The sequence below is a fragment of the Halichoerus grypus genome, chromosome 3 (assembly GCF_964656455.1).
Source record: "Halichoerus grypus chromosome 3, mHalGry1.hap1.1, whole genome shotgun sequence".
NCBI lineage: Eukaryota > Metazoa > Chordata > Mammalia > Carnivora > Phocidae > Halichoerus > Halichoerus grypus.
This window is the reverse complement of record NC_135714.1, coordinates 71604041-71625251: the sequence shown is the minus strand read 5'-3', so window position 1 is coordinate 71625251 and position 21211 is coordinate 71604041. Positions and strand designations below refer to the sequence as shown.

At 40.2% G+C, this 21211-nt stretch overlaps 1 protein-coding gene across 7 annotated transcripts in view; it reads left to right on the top strand.

The window, feature by feature from the left end:
- Positions 1-21211, top strand: part of FAM13A (family with sequence similarity 13 member A) — a 363045-nt gene that overhangs the window by 305204 nt on the left and 36630 nt on the right. For all 7 annotated transcript variants that reach the window (XM_078068955.1, XM_078068954.1, XM_078068953.1 and 4 more), the window contains 2 exons: positions 13518-13594; positions 13989-14031. In XM_078068955.1, the coding sequence (XP_077925081.1) occupies positions 13518-13594; positions 13989-14031 (120 nt within the window). The remainder of the gene's footprint in view (positions 1-13517; positions 13595-13988; positions 14032-21211) is intronic.

Sequence of the window (21211 nt, the reverse complement as noted above, 5' to 3'; positions counted from 1 at the left end):
AAACAAAAACAAAAAAGAACAGCCTCTTACAGAGTTACCTCAGACCTGAACCCTGGATCACTGATTTGATATAAATTATTACAAGTGGTTTCTGTCAATAACTAAATATTTATTCAGTTTAACTATTAGTATACATCCTCCTCTTCTGCGTATGCTTCATTTTCTCTGAGAAGTGAGAACCAAAGCCTGTCCGCTTAGTCCCTTTAGTTTTAAAAAATTTAACAACAACGAAAACTAAAGATAAAATTTATAACATGACATGAGCTGGAGTCCCCATAATGAAAAAAAGTAATGCCCATTCTTACTGTTCAATGTGTAAATGCTCCGATCTATTCGATCTCTGACAAGCTTTTAGCTCCATGTTGGGTTTTCTATACATTTAGCAAACTTACAGGCCATCTGTTTTCCATTGTCAATTTCGGCATGTGCTTAGAGAAGATTCCCAGTTTGGCCCTAAATAAAATATACGTAAATGCAAATCCAGGGAAACATGTTAATTTCTTTTTTTCCCTCCAAATGTCTTTTTTTTTTTTAAGATATTTATTTATTTATTTATTTATTTAAGAGAAGGGGGAGCGGCAGGGAGAGGGAGAAGCAGACTCCCTGCTCAGCAGGGAGCCCATCGCAGCGCCCGATCCCAGAACCCTGAGATCATGACCTGAGCCGAAGGCAGACGTTTAAGCAACTGAGCCACCCAGACGCCCCTTTCCCTCCAAATGTCTTGATAATCTGTTTCTAGAAGTAAAGTAACCAGCTAGAAGGGACAGAAGCAATCACCTACCGCAGGCCCATGTCTTATATACTCCAAATAAAGAATGTAAGCTTTGGAACCATTGCACATTAAATGTTTTTAACATTAACTTAATTCTTATTTGGAGGAAAGTAAATTTTTAAATAAAATAATTGGTGCTAATTTCATTAGCACTTTATTTGGCTCACAATTTGCTTATCTGCCAAAGAGATTTACAATGACTAATATTCCAACAGTTGACTTCTTTGGAAAGATGTGCTTCTCTATCTCAATCCCTTTTTATATGAATTTAACCCATTAATTTTTTTTTCCCACCAGGAATGGTGTCTTAAATTAGCTAGGTGGTAATAACTAATAAAAGTGAAAAAGTACATTTATTCCTTAGAATATGTGTTTGACTGATAAAACTATAGACATATTCTCTGTTTAAAAATGTTTGGATGGGAGAGCCTAATGCTATCCAGTCTTTTTTATGTGAAAGGATTTGCCCCCACCTTAGTTGTCAGTTTCCTCATTCCAGGATTGTGAATGTCACCTATTAACATAAGTGAGCTAAGTGGACCATGTCTTTGTTGCAGTGAATAATTTAAAAACCTGCCAGCACAACTCAGAAGAAAAACTTCCTCATCTAAAATGAGGGTGTTCTCTAAGAGCTTTTCTAACTGTCATATTCCATAAATTTTTAAATCTAATCTTCACAGGTAACCACAAAGCAAAGAGCCAGGGAACATAGCAAGTATTTAGACTACATCTTAAAAGTTGTGTATCTTAACTTGTCCCTTATGTTTAACCTCCTAATTTTACTTTTCCCAACTCTTCCCCCAACACCTTTTCCTATTCCATTTCAAGTTCTTTACACCCTGACTAAACATTTATTTCTATAGCTGGGTCAGCAAGGGAGGAGGGAGAATTATATGTAATTATATGCCTTTATGTGCCAGGAAATATTTCAGATCCTGGAGATAAAGCAGTGAGAAAAACAGGCAAAGGTAGCTGTCCTCCTGGAGCTTACATCCTAGTAGGGGAAACAGACAATAATCAAGATAAGTAAGTAAAACACAAAATATATTGGATAGTGATAACTACTAGGAAGAAACATAAAGCAGGAAATAGGAATTGTGAGGGGGCAGGTGATGCAATTTTAAATAGAGTGGTCTGGGAAGACCTTCCAAGAATTTGACATTTGAGTGTAAAGATTTAGAGAAAGTAAGGAAGCAGGCTATACTATGATAGTAGGTGCAAAGGCCCTGAGACAGTCATTTATGTAGAACATTCAAGAAACCACAAAGACCCCATTGTGATTGGAAGAGAGTGAGCAAAATTAAAGAGGTAATGGGAGCGGGTGGGCAGATGAAGTAGGACCTCATAGATCATTGTGCGGACTCTGCCTTCATTCTGGGTGAGATGAGAATCCAGTTGAGGGTTCTAGGTAGAAAAGTGATCTGGCTTACTGAAATTGGTTCAACTACTATGTTGAGAATAGACAGTAAGCAGGCAGGGGCAGAAACAGGGAACCCAGTTAAGAAGCTATTGCAATAATCTAGATTTGAGATGATGATGGTTTGAACTAAGGTCACACCAGAGCCAGCATGTATTTCCTTGCAGGCTGTACAATGCACTACTCTAGGGGGCACTGCTCACATGACTAAACTCCTTCCGGAGTGGTACATTGCAGTAGTCATGACATAGTGAACAGATTCTGCATGTGTTTTGAAAGTAGAATTGACAGGATTTCTTGACATTACCTGTGTGGTGTGAAAGTAATCAAGGAGTCAAAGATGACTCCAAGGTTTTTGGCCTGAGAAACTAGATTTGTGTTGTCAGTTTAGCTGAGATAGAGAAGACAGACAGAAGTTTGGGTTCAGTTTTGGACATAAGATTAAGGTGCCCATTAGATATCTAAGAGAGCATGGCAAGGAAGCAAGTGGATTTCTGGGCCAAGAGTTTAGGGAGGAAATCCTGGCTGCAGATACAGTGTGGGAGTCATCAGCAGATGGAGGATATTTAAAGCCAGTATACTGGGTGAGATGACCAAGGGAGTGAATGTGGACAGGAAAGAGAAGTTGCCTCAGGGACGGTGGGCCCTGAGACACACCAACATTTAGAGGATGGGGAAATGAGAAGGTACCAGGGGAGGAGACTTATGAGACTAGCAAAGTAGAAGACAGACAAGGTGAGTTTAGTGCCATGGCAGCCAAGTGAACAGTGTCTCAAGGAGCAGAAAAGATCAGATGATGGGTTAAGCAGAAGACTGAGAGTTTGACCATTGGGATTAGCAAGCTGGATATCACTTAGTAAAAGCAGTTTGGGTGAAGAGATGGGAACAAAAGCCATTTTCCAGAGAAAGTGAGAGGAGAGTAACTGAACACAGTGACTAATAATTTCACACTCATCACACCAGCCCACAATACAACTGAGGAGAATATGCTGTAGACCAAAAAAAGCATCTTGCAGATTTAGAATCTCTAAAGCGGGAACTGTCTGGGCATGTTCCCCTTTGTGCTTTCACCTCTCGAGACTGTCATGACCAGCAGAGACCAAGAGACTACAGATAATTCAGAGTTTAAAAATTAGGGGTAGTAAGTGACATTAGAGTGTTCTGCCTTATCTCTAATTATTGCCACAGTCCCAAACTTTTCTTCCCTCTTTAAACTCTTGGCTCATGCCTGTGCCCATCAGTCATTCTCAGAGGAAAACCTTGTCTCCTGATTTACTTTGAAAAACTAAGATACACAGCTTGTTTCAGCAACTTCCCTCACTCCTGCTTCAAAACGTCTCTAGAACTCTACTCATTTTCCTTTCTCACCTGCTCAAATGATAACATGATTTTTCTAATTTCTCAGGTTAAACTCTAAAGTCTAGAAGTATCTTTGTAAATTCTACCTTCTACATCCATCTCCCCACCCCGCACCCATGTACGTGTACAAACATATACATACACTCACACACTTTTCCTTTTCATTGGCTTCCTCTTCATTGGCTCATTTCTGTTGGCCTAGAAAAAGGCTCCATCTCTAAAAGCTTTCTCTCCTGGGCACGATTTAACAGCTTGAATCAAAAGTCATAAGTCAGTCATGCATTTTATCCAGTAATCATACTTCTGCCACTCGGTTCTACTTAAATATGCAAAAAAAAATGGTATTAATTTGCTCACCACAGGCTTTCTTTAATCATGGAAAATTAGAAGCAATTTAAATGTTCAAAAGTGCGAGATCAGATAAGCAACATTTGTACGTCAATTCAATAAAATTAGGATTGTGAAGACTTTGTAATAAAATAAAAACCATTGACAAGTTATATTTTAAGTGCTTTGTATATATTATCAATTTTAATCCTCCCAATAATCCAGAAGGTGGATTTATTATTATTATAATTCTCATTCTAAACATGAGGAGAATGAGGCAGAGGAGAGTAAACAATTTGTCCAAGGTCACACGTAAGTGGTGGAGGTGGGGTTCCCCTATATCCTCCCTCAATATTAAAGTAGATTATAAAGCAGTATACACAGTGTGTACATTCATACATGTATACATATATATGTGTATATATTATATAAGTATATGTGTGTGTATATAAATTATATGTACACATGTTCATTCCCAGGAAAAAAGACTGCAAGGAAATGTGCCTAAAGTGATTGTATGATGGTGGTAATAGTGGTATTAGAAGCAACTGTTACTCTATCCTCTGTTCTTCAAATGTTCTCCATGTGACATTAATTCTATAATAAGCATTACTCATTATATAAAAAACAAAAACATAGTCTAGTAGCTCTCTTCTTCATAAACAACATCTATTTAGGGGCGCCTGGGTGGCTCAGTCGGTTAAGTGCCCGACTCTTGATTTCAGCTCACGTCATGATCTCAGGGTCCTGAGATCAAGCCCCATGTTGGACTCTGCATTCAGTGAGGAGTCTGCTTGAGATTCTTTCTCTCCCTCTGCCCCTCTCCACCCCACTGCATGCTCTCTCTCTCTCAAATAAATCTTTTAAAAATAATAACCAAAAAATAAACAACATCTATTTAATGTTTTGTACACCCTCTGAAATCACAGGCAGGGTTCAAGGTAAGAGCATAGCTCTTACAGTCAGACCTGAGTTTCCATTTCAACTTTATCACTTAATATCTATGGTAAGTGGGCATATTTTGTCCCTCAGTTGCTTCATCCGTAAAGTGGGAATATTAATAGGTCGTTGTGGTTTTTTGTGAGATTTAAAAGCAACTCAGTGTGCTAAAGAATAGAGAAAACTGAACACAATTCATACATAAGTCCCTTTCTTCCCCCTCTGTTCTGATGACCAGTCTGTTTCCTTCATTTGCCATCAGACGGTCTGAATAGTCTGCACTCACTCATCAACCCCAGTAGCCCAGATGCTACGTCCACTTCTCTGAGGAAACTGCTTTCTCCATGTCACTCTTTGGACATGGGGTTGGAAATGGCCTTTGAAGACACCTGTGCTCTGATGTCTGCTTGGTCCTTGACTCCTCAAGTCCTCGTGGGGCTTGACACTTTGTCCCTTTTTCTCAGAACTCTCTCCCTCAGCCTCTGTGACACTGACCTCTCCATGCCCTCTCATCCCCAGTGACTTTCTTCCATGTCATCTCTTTCACTGGCTCATCTTCCACAAAACATACATGGATGGAGATGTTCCCCAGGTTTTGTCCCATTTCTCCTTTCCATTAGCACTTCACTTGAGAGCTTTTCCACTTGCATAGTGTCAGACATGACCGCTCTACAAATGACTTGCAAGTCAACATTTGATTGAAGCTCTCCCCAGTTCACCGTAGAAAGTCAATGTGTTGGGGGCGCCTGGGTGGCTCAGTCGGTGAAGCGTCTGACTCTTGGTTTCAGCTCAGGTTATGATCTCAGGGTTGTGAGATCGAGCCCTGTGTCAGACTCTGTGCTCAGTGGGGAGTCTGCTGGAGATTTCTCTCTCTCCCTCTCCCTCTGCCCCTCCCCCTCTCTAAAAGAAGGAAGGAAGGAAAAAAAGAAAAAGGAAGGAAGGAAGAAAGGAAGGAAGGAAGGAAGAAAGAAAGAAAATAAGTCAACGGGCTAAAACCGAACTCATTGTCCCTCTTTGATCTCTTTTTCACCAGGAGAGCCATCTGATCTCATCACACCATCATCTTCTCAGCCCTTTTCTAAGTCATTTCTTGGACTTGCCCCTAGTCCCTCCTCCAGCTTTTCAATCAGTTGTCAAATTTAGTTGACTCTGTTTTAAAAATGTTATGAAGGTTCCCCTTGTCCCTTTTTATTGCCATCACACCACTGAGGCCCTTGTTATAACTGCCCTGGAACATCAAAACAGCCACCCGACATGTCTGCACCCGCTCCCAGGCCCGCGCTGCCTTACCTCTGCAAAACAGTCCTCTGCCTAATGCAGCGATTTTCATCCTTTGTTTTCAGTGCACTACGACTCAGCAAGAACTCCTGTCAAAAACTACCTGACAGTGACTCTCTGGGTAGTATCCATATAATGTAAAAAAGCCCAACATTGTGAGCCACTGATTTAAAATTATTCATTCTTTCAATTATACAGCTAACTATATGACAAGCACTCTTTTAGGAACCAACGGCACAATCGTTATCAAAATGGACACATTGTCAGCCATCATGAAGTTTACATTCTTTATAGGATCAAATAAGAAACAAGAAAATAAATAGATGGTGACACATGCTGTGGAGAGAAATGAAGCGGGCAGAAAAGAGAGGAAGTGGTGGGAGGTGTAGGATTGATGTTGTACAGAGGGTACTGGGGTTAGGCCTCACTGAGAAGATTTGTGCAGGGACCTGAAAGAGGTGAAGGAGTGAGCCATCAGGAACTTTGGGGAGAAGCTATCTAGGGAGAGGGGGCAGCAGGCTTAGCCTGCTGAGGATAAGCCAGAGGCTGCTGTGATTGGAGCAGAGTGGAGGATGATTTTAAGAGATGAGGTCAGAGATGTAGCAAGGGTACTGATCACTTAAGCTTTTGTAGCCATTTTTAGGTCTTTGGGATTTACCTTGAGTGAGATGAGGAGGCATTAGAGGATCAAAGAGAAGAAAATCATTTTCTGGTGTACCTTTTGAAAGAATCACTCTAGCAACTATGTTAAGAATAGCCAGGAGGATGGGGGAGAATAGCCCAGAGGTGGTAAGGGATGAACAAACACTAAAGCAAAATAATTGACATAATCAAATCAAGAGATGATATCAATTTAGGCCAGGATGATAGCTGTGAAGGTGGTAAAGTCAGACTATGGATGTATTTTAAGGTAAAAACAAGAGGATTTTCTAATAGATTGGATGTGGGTGTGAAGAAAGAGGGGGGATGCAGGATGACTCCGAGACGTTTGAAATAGCTAACTGGAAGGATGGAGAAAACTATTGGAGGGGCAGATTCGGGGGGGGGCGGAAATCAAAGTTTCATTTGGATATGTTGAGCTTAAGATGTTTATTAGTAAAGAACCAAGTAGGCAGTTAGATACATGAATCTGGAGTTCAGGGGAGAGATGGAATAAGTTTGGAAGTCTTTGGCACCAGTTGGCACTTAAAGCCTTGGGCTGGTCTGAGCTATGACAGCATTTTGGGACATACCAACATTTAGTGGGTAGGCAGATGAGAAGGTATAAGCAAAAAAGATTAAGAAGGAGCAACTAGCAATTTTCAGTGCAAACATGTGGGCAAGAGCCTTATTAGATGTCAGTTAAGAGCAAATCAGAAGACAGAAATCGGAATAGTGAATGAATAGTAATTTCACATGTATATAGCTCACCCACATTTACCTTGATGGTAGATTTGGGTGGAAGAGAGAGGAAAACATCTAGTTAGATGGGTTCAAGAAAGAATTGGGGGAAATGAATTAGGTACTGCAGGTATGGTAAGTCTTTGAAGAGGTTTGGCTCTTTAGGGGGTGAAGAAAAATGAAGCAGCAGCTGGAGATAATGTAAGATCAAGAGAGGGGTTTTAAGACAGTGACATGGGGGTGCCTGGGTGGCTCAGTGGTTAAGCATCTGCCTTTGACTCAGGTCATGATCTCAGGGTCCTGGGTTCGAGCCCCATGTCAGGCTCCCCGCTCAGCGAGGAGTCTGCTTCTCCCTCTCCCTCTGCCCCCACCCCACATTCGTGCTCTCTCTCTCTCAAATAAATAAATAAAATCTTTAAAAAAAAAAAACAACACAGTGATATGGCAGAGTATTTGTGTAAGATAAACCAAAAGAGGGAGGGAATGACGTGCAAGAGAAGGGGATCCATTGCAGGATCAATGTTCTTGAGTAATTGATAAGGGATGGAGCCTAGAGGAGGGGTGGAGGGGTTTGATTGTAACTTACTTTGATCTAAAGACTGTTTCATCAGAAACTTGAACGGTTTGCCCCACTACCTCCTTCACATTACACCAAAGGTCTGTCCCTATGTTCTAACCACAACCTACCCTTCATCTAAGAAAAATAAATACTCTTCTTTTTTTTTTTTAAGATTTTATTTATTTATTTGAGAGAGAGAGAGAGAGAAACAGCATGAGAAGGGAGAGGGTCAGAGGGAGAAGCAGGCTCCCCACTGAGCCGGGAGCCTGATGCAGGACTCGATCCCTGGACTCCGGGATCATGACCTGAGCCGAAGGCAGTCGCTTAACCAACTGAGCCACCCAGGCACCCAAATACTCTTCTAACTTTTTAAGCTCACCACATTTATACACACATCTAGAATTTCTTTCCTTTGCATACTATTGAATAAGGAAAGAATGTGCTGACCACTTTGAATTTTATGTTTTGCCAATTAACGTTTAGCAATTATCATTCAGAAAGAACCTATCTTAGAAATAAAGATAATATTAACAGTGTAGCAAACTCCAGTTGGAGGAGTAACCAAAATACAGAAGTCATGACAAGGACCAGTGTCTGTCTGGTTCACCTCTCACCTTTGTACCCCAATGCCCAGCAGAGTTCAGCACTCATCAAAAAAATGTGTTGAAAAAAAGTGCATGAATGGTTGCCATATTTTTTAGGGTAACTTGCGTAACAAGAAGACCCAAAACACAATGTCTTGAACACAGTAAATGTTCCTTCTCCCGTAACAACCTAAAAAAAAGTTGAGGGCCAGGGAGAAGAGTAGAGGACTTGCTCTGTGCAGTTTTTCAGGAACCCAGGCCAAGTTCCTCTCTGTCATCTTCAAGTAGCTTCCAGTGAACTATGGTGGTTTTCATCTCCTTTCCAGCTCACAGAAGGAGAGCATGAGCATTGAGGAATGTACCTGCTGGGGTAGTTTATTGGCCAGGCCTAGAACCCACACACATGGTATCGCGCATCCTGTTGGAGAGGAGTCGGTCACATGGCCATATTTCATTGCCGGAGAGACTGGGGAATGCGTTGTTGCTGGGCATGTGGCTACGTCATTTCTGGAAGGAAGGTAGAGTGGATTTGGGTGGATAGTTAGCAAGTTCTATCAGCATCCTCGTATCCTAACAATAGTTCTTCTTAAATATGGATTAAGTTATACAGTTGCTTTAAGCAATAAAACATAAAATGTACTAAAGGGTACAAAAAGAAACTCAGATGCACATTAAACCTTTGTTGATGAGAATATATCAAATATTTTCCTTCTCTTAGAGCCTAAGTTTAGAATAATGAACCTGTTTTGACTCCCAGTGTTCTCTGCAGCCTTCAGATTGAGCTATTTGTATATGGAGGGAAAGCATTTTTTTTTTCAGTGTCCTCTATAAAGGCCTTGTCAGCATTTTACAGCTTTAGAAGACAAATTTGTTTTTGCTCCAAGTGTTTTCAAGGGCTTCAGTGGTCAAACAGGTTTTGAGCCCAGCTTTCAATGCCACAACAGACAGGGGGCCAAGGGGAAGAATTGAAAATAAATCCCACAGTCTAAAGCAAATTTTTTCAAGGATTTTGCTCTTTTTATTTTTTTTATTTTTTTTTTTAAAGATTTTTTATTTATTTATCTGAGAGAGAGAATGGGAGACAGAGAGCATGAAAGGGGGAGGATCAGAGGGAGAAGCAGACTCCCCACTGAGCAGGGAGTCCGATGCGGGACTCGATCCCGGGACTCCAGGATCATGACCTGAGCCGAAGGCAGTCGCTTAACCAACTGAGCCACCCAGGCGCCCCGATTTTGCTCTTTTTAGATTTGAGGTTATTTTTATAATTGAGGAGGGTGGTTCTTTTTTTTTTTTTTAAAGATTTTATTTATTTATTTGACAGAGAGAGAGACAGCGAGAGAGGGAACACAAACAGGGGGAGTGGGAGAGGGAGAAGCAGGCTTCCCGCGGAGCAGGGAGCCCGATGCGGGGCTCGATCCCAGGACCCTGAGATCATGACCTGAGCCGAAGGCAGTCGCTTAACCAACTGAGCCACCCAGGCGCCCCGAGGAGGGTGGTTCTTAAAATTCAGTTCCTTCTGACACCCAAAAACTGTCCAATTAAATTCTATCATAGCACATCTGTGTGTTTTGAAAGTCACTGGTAAGACTTAACTTAAGCAGAATTTTATGGATTATAAACTAAGCTTTATGTTTTTTTTTTCATGCAATTCAAGAAGCAGTTTCATTAAATTATTCTTAAAGTCATAATTTGTTCTTTGCTCTTTCTTAAAATTACCCATTTAAAAGATCCTGAGTTTAGAAGACCAATTAAAGTAAAAATTAATGCAGTAACAAATTTTTATAAGAGTTTTATTACTTTAACCTTTCGTAAGTGCAAACATTAATAAACTCCTCTTTCACCACACCTAGAGAAGTGTTTGGGACATAAAACAGTTCAAAACCTTCAGAAGGCATCGAATCCGTATTTTCTCCTAAGGCAAGTACTATTATAGCTGCAGAACATTTGGAAATCCAGTAACATTCTTCCCATACAGTGGAAGCCTTCTGCATTTCAGCTGTTCTTTTGGCCTGTACATCCCATTTTCCCCTTCTCCCATCTCACTGAAGTGAGGGGAATTCCTGATCTCTTTCTTTATCTTAACCTTAGGCGAAGAATGGAAGTCAGAATTTATTGTATGTTTTGCATCCATGGAAATAGGTACTTCTGCTACTGTGTTCAGAGACCTTTACTACCCTTGTTTGTTTCATTCTGAAGAAAGCTGAGATAGGTTGCCAGTTGTAACACATTCTTCACATGTTCCTGTGTCCAAAAGGTATAGGGGCAACAGCCTTAGCGAAGGAAGGAACGCGGTGTGCTTGCCTGCTGCGTTAGTGAAAGCAGCTCATGAATATTCAACAGTCTCCAATGTGTGGACAACATGAAAGTTGGAATTATTATAAAGCCTTAAAGAGGAATATGGAACAAGAATGAAAGTCACCCTTTGTCGATTACATCCATAAAAAAACAGATCCTTGGGGAGTTCTTAAACATAGGGATCAAACATTTTTTAAAAAGCGAGTGGGGGAGGGAGTCCAAGTTACTGCTTACTAGTTTTAACCCTGGAGATCAGCCAGACTTTCTCACATTTTACAACTGCTTTTTGCAAAGCTTTCCGTTGTATAACATAACTTTTTTCTGTAATTCTCAAAACCTATAAGCAATTATATCTTGGTTCTTTTTGTATAGGGAAAAAAAATCTTCTTACTGAAATATCTAAATTTATATAATACTACTACGGTTTACTTTCTCTTCCCTCTTTCTGAATATTTCCTACTCTTAATGTGAAGATTTTTTTTTTATTCTGAAATAGTCATTTGCATATAATTAAAAATGTATTTCATTGACACTGTTTTAAAATGATCTGAGGGTAGAGGGTTATGCTTTCCCTAGGAATTCAGGTTTCAGAGCTTTAGAAAAACCTAATGCTATTGCACTAGATCTTACACTAAAGATTTTGATAATCTATTGAAGATCACCAGTGAGAACAAACACAGATTCTTTGTCATAGATATAACCCCCTTTATCAGGAAGATCACATTCAGGTAATAGCAATTATAAGAGGCCATTTTAGAGAGGCCTCTTCTAACTCAAACTTTAGAGTTATAAAAATGTAAATATAATTGAATGTTGTCATAATTTTTATTTCTCAGATCCATTCTAAAATGAACTGTGTAAATCATCTAAGCATGTAAATTGGTGTTTAGTAATGGCAGACACAGACACTCTTTCCAGTGTCTAGAGCATTACCTTAACTGGAGAAATAGTAGTGAAATATTTGGGGGGAGGTGGATTTCATAGTTTTAGAAATAATAATAGCATCAACAACAATAACTAATATCCTTTAAATGTACCAGGTATTATTCATGTTCTTTACGTGCATTATTTCCTTTAATCTCCAAGGCCGCCTATGTAATTCTGTTAATATTGCCATCTCCATTTTCCAGATGTGGACATTGAGGGTCAAGTAGGGTCAGACAGTTGGTAAATAATAGAGCTAGGATTCAAACCCAAACATTCCGGCTCCAGAGCCACCATTCTATTACGTTATGCTGTGTCTCCCTTTGTTTCTACTGTCTGATAGAGCCCAGGGTTTTAAACTTTCAGAATTCCAGATAAGTTGGCCAAACCAACATAAATGGAAAACAATTCATTCATCTACCAAGCCAAAGATTAGTTTTCTACTCTAATTATGTGTTTATTTTGTGAGGATTTTTATATATGTCAATTTCATGGGATTATTGAGAACCTTAATCAGATTTGCTTTGTAAAGGGTTTTTCACGATGGGAGGTTATAAATATGTAGATGAACACATGTTGCTTCAATATGTGTTATTCTGATGACCTAGAATAGGTGGATTGTGCTTATTAATGTCCTTTTAAAGCAGATATGAATCTTTGAGTTCAATGAAATTCAGGTTCAGATCTCTAAGGCAGCTCTTTTTTTTTTTTTTTTTTTTTTTTTGGTTTACTGAATATAAATGAGCTCTTTTTGCTTTTTTGTAATCTTCCTTCATGGTGATGGCTTACTTATGATGTGCTCAGTCACCTGAATTGTATTCAGAAAGTATTGGCCATGTCACAAAAACCTTACAGGTATGCCTCCTGATAAGTATTAAGCCCTCTAGGTCAGCCTGAAATACATGCTATTCAAAGTAAGTTTCCTGTTTATATTTTTTCCATCTTAGCTATTATAAGGATTAATATTAAATATCACAGAAAGAAAGGTTCTTAAGTTAACACCATTTCTATTCATGGATAGTTTACAGTTTGGGTACAAGCTATATGTTATCCCACATTATATTGGCAATTTATCCTGAAAATATGTTAAATGAGCAATGAATGTTACATTGGTTTCTGATAAGATTCAAGGTCAGATTCCTCAGTCCTAGTTCTAATTCTACCCTAATGTTCTGACAGTCTGGGTTTTGTTATGTTTAACTGTAAGGTATGGCTGATATCTAAGAAGGACATTATAGGATACAATGATCATTTTGTGATGGTGTCCGATATCTTCATTAAAGGGATGGTAAAATTCAACATCCAATTTTATGCAAACAGCATATACTAAACTTTTATAGTTTTACTAGTTTTAACAAAGATAGAAATATGAGGACTAGAATTCATTTATACCAGCATATTGTCTGATCTTTCTGTTTTAAATAAAGGAGGATCGGCTGTTGCATATTTCTTACCATTCCTACTGGGCAACCACAGTTTGTTTTGTTGTTGTTGTTGTTTGTTTTTATTTTTTTAATTTTATTATGTTAGTCACCATACATTACATTTTTAGTTTTTGATGTAGTGTTCCATGATTCATTGTTTGCGTATAACACCCAGTGCTTCATTCAATACATGCCCTCCTTAATACCCATCACCGGGCTAACCCATCGCCCCACCCCCCTACAATTTGTTTTGTTACAGAATATGGAAAGCCTCAATTCCACACCATCTCATGAGAGGGCTGGACCTGACGATGTTGAACTGATGTCCGATGAAAGGTAATTTTAGCATTTGCTCCTCGCATTGCTTACTAAGAGCATGAATAGCTTGCTTTTTTTTTTTTTTTCACTTAATACAATGTGCATTACAAGAACTAGAAAGAATAGAATTAGAGGTCTGTATGTTTATCAGTAGTATTTTATAGCAAGGAAAATGCTTAGAATAGAAAATCTGCTGTGGTGCTGTTAAAGACAAATAACCCCATTCGTGGTTGTGTTTCTAGTTTTGTTTTATTTTGATATTTTGTTTTGTCTTGTTTCTGAATTTTACAAGAATTTAATGTAGAGCCACTCAGCCTACTTTTAAAATAAATGAAATCATAATTTCACTGGATGAAAAGCATTGTTCTAAAACTGACATTTTATGATATTTTGTTGTTGCTGTTGTTTATAGCAAAGAAGATGAAAAAGGCAGCAGACATACCCAGCATTTTGAGGTGAGTAGCTAACAAAATTGTGATTGTAACTGGGCTGTCCATACGTTCCTGAGAGCACACGTGAAGCACTATTAGCCTGTCAATAAGGGATAATGAGATTGACAGGACTGGGTTTGATCAGAAAGGCAAATACTGAAACATAAAGATTCCTTGAGAAATCATATTCTTTTTGCTTTTAAATGCTTTTATTTTGCTTGCAAAGAGAAACTTCAGCAACATGGAGAGTTCCCTTTAGATTTTCCATAAAACAAAACAAAAAGCCAAAGCTACTGGTTTGATTTTCCATGTTTTTATGCATTTTTAAGTGATTGCAATAAATAGGCAATGCATTAAGTGGATCTGTCACCGAGATTTATCTCATTAATTTTCAAATTAAGATAAACTCAGTGTGAGTTATTAAACCCAGTTTGTTTTCTGAGTTTTGTCTCATTTTAAGTAAACCATGGAGAAAAAAGATCTAACTCCATTATGCTGTCTAGATCTTCAAGTTCCGGTTATTTCCCACCTTCCTCGTTCTCTGAGGGCATCGCCATGCTGACCCCACGTGATTTCCCTTGCTCCCAACTCTGGCCTCCATTCGGTGTGCTCAGCCCCATTTTTCATTCACGTATGTGTGTGTAATCTACATCCAAATGCCTCCAACTCCTCTTTCAGTATTTTTATCAGTTTTTCCCTTGGACAAGATTTAAAGCTTTTTTCAACCTGTTCTTGAATTCTGACCCTTGAAATATGAATTATATCTAGACCTCTCCCTCTAACCCAGTGATTCTTTATTGGACATTGTCCTAATTCACTGATGGAGTTAGGAGCATCTGTTGAGTCCTGCTGTGTATGTGTACTGGGCTAGGAGCTACAAGGCAGTGAACAGCTGCAGTCCCCTACCCGCCTTGGAATTCTACAGTCTCGGAGGTTAAGACTCTAAAAGCTGTGGACCCCCTTCTTAGACAAACGCACCCTCGTGTACAATTTGGCATAAAATTGCTGGGAATGAATCGCCACCTCCCCGCCACTCCCCGCTGGTGCTGTGGACTCGTCCTTTTCCCTCTCTTCAGTTCTTGTCATGTCTACTTCATCAGCCTAGCCAGGTAATAGGAGGGGAATGCTTCCTCTTTCTGACTTCACAGCTGCTGAGCCTCCTCTTTCATCTCTTATTTCCCACTCCTTTAAGCTTCCTTCCTTGGGACCCAGGCATCCAGCTGACATTTTTTTCCCTGACACCAGGTACCTTTTTTCAGAGCACAGTTTCCCCCATGATAGCGTTGCTTTGTTTTCCTTCTTGTTTCACCCTTTCTCTGCTCTTTTCCTCTGCTCACAGCAAGCACTTACTCATCACGCCATTGAACGTGACTTTAAAGAAGAATTGCTTTGCCCGCCTCCTAGAGAGGTCTTCTCAGTTCCTCCCTTTTATGCCTGTTCTCCTTTATGAGATAAAAGGGTATAGAGCAGCCTTTGTGGATGGACTTCATAACATTAACTCATAAATCCAAGCGGCACCCAAACTAAATCTGTGCTGAACTCAGTTTGCCTTGGTATGTTTGTGGACAGCTCCCATGGCGGTGGATGAATCATGGGGAAAGAATCTCAAATCCTGCTTCCATGTGCCAGGTCCTATTCTTACATGTGTCAGCCATGTGCAGTTGCCAATCAGCACCCAGCCCACTGCTGGCACTCCTTAAGCATTCACTATTAATAATCATGGTCGTCATCATACGTTCAGCTAGGAGATAAAATTAAGCAGTGAGTTAAAATCCAGCCTAAGCTCTCCGTGTCAGGTTTCTTTTACAACTGCCCCAAAGGAGAAAAACAAGACATCACTCCACAAGATTGGGATGATGCTTCTACTCGGGAAGGCATGTGCTTTTTTCACTAAAGGATATATATATTTAATTATTAGGGACAGACCGTGAAAAGATGTTTTCCATTTTTAAAGCCCTTTCCCTTGTTTACAGTGCAATGTCATTGTTTACTACTTAATATGTGTAGCACTTTCTAGAACTTATTAAACAACCTAAATAGTTAATCTGGTGTTCTGGTACTATCACAACAATTCCTAAATTTCAGAGATGAAAAATAAGTCTAGACTTTGGTTACCCCTCCTAGAATTCTGCCTAAGCGGTGTTTTATTTCACGTCTCCTGTAGCCTGAGATTAAGAAGCCAGTGTTTACATGCTCACCGTGGATGGCTCTTTCCAGTTTCATTTTCCATGAAGACAATTGGTCGTCATTAATACCATCCTTTAAAATTTTCCTTGTAAGTTCTTAGATTCATGTAAGATTAAGGCCACAAATGCCAGCTATTGAGGAAAGGTGGTCGGTCTTTCTTGTTTTGACTAGCATCTCCGTTAGAATGTGGAACATTAAACCCAGTCTCAGAGATGCTCCTCAGAGGGACACAGAGGCAGAGAGAAGCTGGTCTTAGAATCTGCAGTTCAAACGCAAATGCAGGCACAACTGTGACTTTATTTTTGAAATAAGCATTTTGCAGCCCTAGATGTGTTTTTGTTTGAATGCATGTGTTGAAAAGTGAGCATGGATTTATCCCTTCGTTGCACATCTTTTTAGTTTTTTTAATCAACTAATCTTACCCAAAAAGAGAATCTGCTCAAGATCTCAGATGGCCAGTGAAATTCAAGTATGATTTTTATGGGTAGGTTTTCGAAAGGTGGGCATTTTATTAAAATATACCTTTTGGGATGTATGAAATGAACTAATGTAAGGAAGAGCCTAGCGTCCTATTCCCTGAATATGTTGGAGTCCAGAGCCTTTGTTCTTTTGTCTCTTTTTAAGCTCAGTGAACATCTGGAAGTACCCAGGAGAAAGGTCGTCCTTAAAACTAGCAATTTCTAGATTCCAAAAGATATCACTGAAAATACAGATTTTCAAAGTTCTGTTTACAATAGAGCTTAAATCTTATGCTTCAATTTGATTCCTTCTGATGAGTTATTTTCTGATTGGAAATATTTCATGCTTCTGTATGAAGTCCAGAATATTAAAACTGTAACCTTATATTTAATCTCTTTATCAAGAAAGCAAAACCTGTAAGAATTATTGAGTGCTTAGAAGGGTATTACCTTATTTGGGCGAGGTCATTTTATGTCAGAAGTATAAGGTTAATGAAGTGTTAAATTCTTTTGCAATATTTTTACATTATGCTTTCTAAGCCTACTACTTAGAAGAGCTTAAAAAAAAAGAAGAGCTTAGAAGCATACCTTTGATAACAAGTAAGACATTCATAATAAACAAAAGACCATTTCCCTTTTTTATCCTCCTTCAAAACAAAAGTAAAAGAAGGGAGAGAGAGAAAGAGAGAAGACAAGGCTTTCCAATCAAGACTGAGCATTAATATTAATTATCAAACATCTTAAGTGTAGGCTTTTATGTGCCCTGAGCAGGTTTGAGATAAATTCTGAAATATCCTGTCAACAAGTACTTATGAAATGAATCACTGTGTTATTTCAACTTCACTGTATTCCATGGAAGCATTAGGATTTTGTTACTGGTTTTAATGTTAGAACCAGAATAATTTAAAAGCTCTATTTGTTTAGATTCACTTCCCATTTCATCCAGTCTCTAAAGGCTACGGAAGCTTTGCAATTCACATGAATTTTGGAACTCTGTTATGTCCACTTTCCTTTATTGTCAGGCCAAACAGTAAATGTTTATGGTTCCATGTGGTTCTTGTATTAACGCTGCGTGGTTCCTTCCTGTGCAAACTGCATTACACAGTACACTCTCTGATCTCATCGCTCCTGGCTCTGGTAAGCTCTTAGGCTACTCATTTATATCCTGTGCAGGGAGGGAGAAGGGACGGAACAAAAATTCACCACCTATTTGAAGTCAGGGGAGGAGCAAGATCAGTGAAGTCTGAGGATTGGAAAAGCCAGGTCCAGTTAGACAGGGGCAAGTCTTGACAAAGATCAGGTGAGTAGACTAATAGTTAGCGGTTCCTTTTTTTTTTTTTTTTTAAGATTTTTATTTATTTGACAGAGACAGCGAGAGATGGAACACAGGCAGGGGGAGTGGGAGAGGGAGAAACAGGCTTCCCGCCGAGCAGGGAGCCCAATGCGGGGCTCGATCCCAGGACCCTAGGATCACGACCCGAGCCGAAGGCAGATGCTTAACGACTGAGCCACCCAGGCGCCCCTAGTTAGCAGTTCCTTGACCTGAACATGGGCTATCACCTGAAGCCCCAGGCAAGGTGAGCTCTCTGAGTACTGGCTCCCTAGCGGCCTGTTTTTTTCTGTTATAACATGTGTGACGTGGGCACTTATACGTTCAGTGTCTTCCTTCCACACTAAATTCCATACCTCGTTAATTCCTGTAATCCCACTGCCTAGGACATAGTATGTGTTCAGTAAATACTTGCAGATGAATGAATGTGAAAGGGAGGTAGTAAATAATTGGAAATAGCGTTTTTTTCTCAGTTACTATGGGCTAGCCATTTTTATACATGTTTTTCATTTAATCTTCATAACAACTCTATGAAGTCTTACACTTGTGTGACAGAAAAAACAAAGCTTTAAAAAAAGGAAGCCAAAGTACAGAGAGGTTTTCATTCAAGATCTTGCATCCGGTCAGCTGGTACTGAAACTCAGATCTCTGCCCATCCCCTATCTGCCATACCATATTTGTCTCTCCTAAGAGCCATGAAGATGTAGTGTGTTTTTTTTTTTTTTTTTTTTTTTTTTTTTTTTAAAGATTTTATTTTATTTATTCATTTATTTGAGAGAGTGAGAGAGAGAGAGAGAGCACATGAGAGGGGGGAAGGTCAGAGGGAGAAGCAGACTCCCTGCTGAGCAGGGAGCCCGATGCGGGACTCGATCCTGGGACTCCAGGATCATGACCTGAGCCGAAGGCAGTCGCTTAACCAACTGAGCCACCCAGGCGCCCGATGTAGTGTGTTTTTGTATGGTACATCATTTTTGACAGGGGTTTGGTGTGTGACCTTGCAGCACAAGGATCCCTGAATTGAAAATTGTGAAATTGCAGTAGTCCTCCATTATCTGTGGTTTCACTTTCTGTGGTCTCAGTTACCCCTGGTCAGCCATGGTCCAGAAGCAGATGATTGTCCTTCTGACATATCATCTGAAGGTCACTAGTAGCCCAACGCTGCATCACAGCGCCTACGTCATTCTCCTCCCTTCATCTCATCACGTAGGCGTTTTACCATCTCACACCATCACAAGAAGAAAGGCGAGCAGAGTAAAGATGTTTTGAGAGAGAGACCACATTCACATAACTTCTATTACAGTATATTATAATTGTTCTATTTATTAGTAGTTATTGTTCATCTTACTGTGCCTAATGTATCAATTAAACTTTATCACAGGTGTGTATATATAGGAAAAAGCAGAGTGTCTGTAGGGTTCAGCACTATCCTCAGTTTTAGGCATCTCCTGGGTGTCTTGGAATGTATCCCCCCAGATAAGGGGGACCGCTGTAATTCATTTACTCTGTGATTTAACTGAAGACATAAGATGTGTAAACAACAAAAGTTGAAACTGGAAATATTTTGGTATTTGAGAATGTCCTTCACATTTGAACATGAACGACCTAAGAGAAGCAGCGGACAAGCAAGTAGACCAGGGCAGTGCTATAGGACAAGCATGAGGAGAGAGTGGGGAACAGTCTGGAGAGGGACCCCGCCCAGTCTAGGCTGATGAGTCCTTGAGGGAAGAGTAGATTTCATGCTGGGGTACTGCTGCAGAGCCTGAACAGCTTCAGCGTGGGTGGCCACGGAGCAGCAGCCCTAGCGCCCATATGCACATAAGCCCCGGGCCCACACCAGCAGCCCACGCTGCATCCCCCAGCGTGGCAACCGCGGCAGGTTCTGGTGAGACCCGTGAGGCCGGAAATTGGGAACCAGGCCTCCAGGAGCAGCAGGCAGGTAAAAGAGCAGTAACCACAGGGACTGATCACGGCACAGCAGGACAGAGCCGAGCGTGTGGATGCGCTGGCGAGTGCTGGGCCAACGTGTCCGTGCTATGCAAGCTGGTGTGGTTGATGCAGCAGAGACCCTTCCCCTGCTGTGTAGGAAATCAGCCAGAAAAGTCCAGAAGCTTATGCGGGTGAACATAGGTCTATAGTGTGAGTGATACCCTGTTATATGTGGCACATCCTAAACACCCTTACATGGTGACTGCACATACAGTGATCTCTACACAGTGACCATGCCTCAGGGCCTTTGCATTTGCTTTCCTTCTTCCTGGAATGCTCTTCCCATTGATGGCTCACTCCCACATTTCCTTCATATCTCTGCTTATATGTCACCTCATAAGAAAGGCCTTTCCTGACCACCAGATAGAAAATAGCAGACCATGGCCCCCACCTCCATCATCTCTCTTACTCTGCTTTATTTTTCTCCATAGTTCATGTCACTATCTGACATTTTTTCTTTGTTTACTGTCACTTCCTATAAGATTCATTAGGACAGACTTTATTTTGTCCTCTGAAGTATCTCCAGTGTTAGAAAACTGTCTAGCGTGTAGTAGGTATGCAAAAATTATTAGTTGAATAAATGAGTAAATATTATCTTCGTGTCTCTAGCACACAGTGGCCCTGTTATATCATGTGATATATATATATATATATATATATACACATCATGTGACCTGATTCTCTTCGTTAGAATAATAGAATCTTAGGGGTTGTCTATTCCAGCCTCCTACCCAGGGCGGTAATCTCTCCCTCTCCCACATGCCCGACTCCCAGACTTCATCTGAACACTGTGAAGGGCAGCTGACTAATCCACAAGATGGTCTGTTGTTGTACTGCGCCCAAGTCAACTGCCCTCAGAACCCCACTGAGCATTCCTGAACCTCTTCCACAAAATACCAGCTCTCTCAGTGTAGGGAGCTTGCATGGCTCACAATGCCCAGCACAGAGGGGGTGCACCAAACCATGTCATAGAAGGAATGAAGAAATCTGTGTATTTTGGAGGGGAAAAATTAATTTTCTAATTTTAGTTTTCTTTAAAATGGATACTAATTCAGATGCAGAAAAAAAATTATAATCTCAATTTCCTTTGAAATGGGTGCTAATACAGATGGAGCAATCATAAAAAGTACACATTTTTACATTAGTGTGTATGTGTTTCAGCTTTTCACATGTGTCGTGTCAAGCACCACAGGACTCCAAGTGCCCTGAGGGAACACAGGCGTGGCAGGAAGCAAAGCCAGTG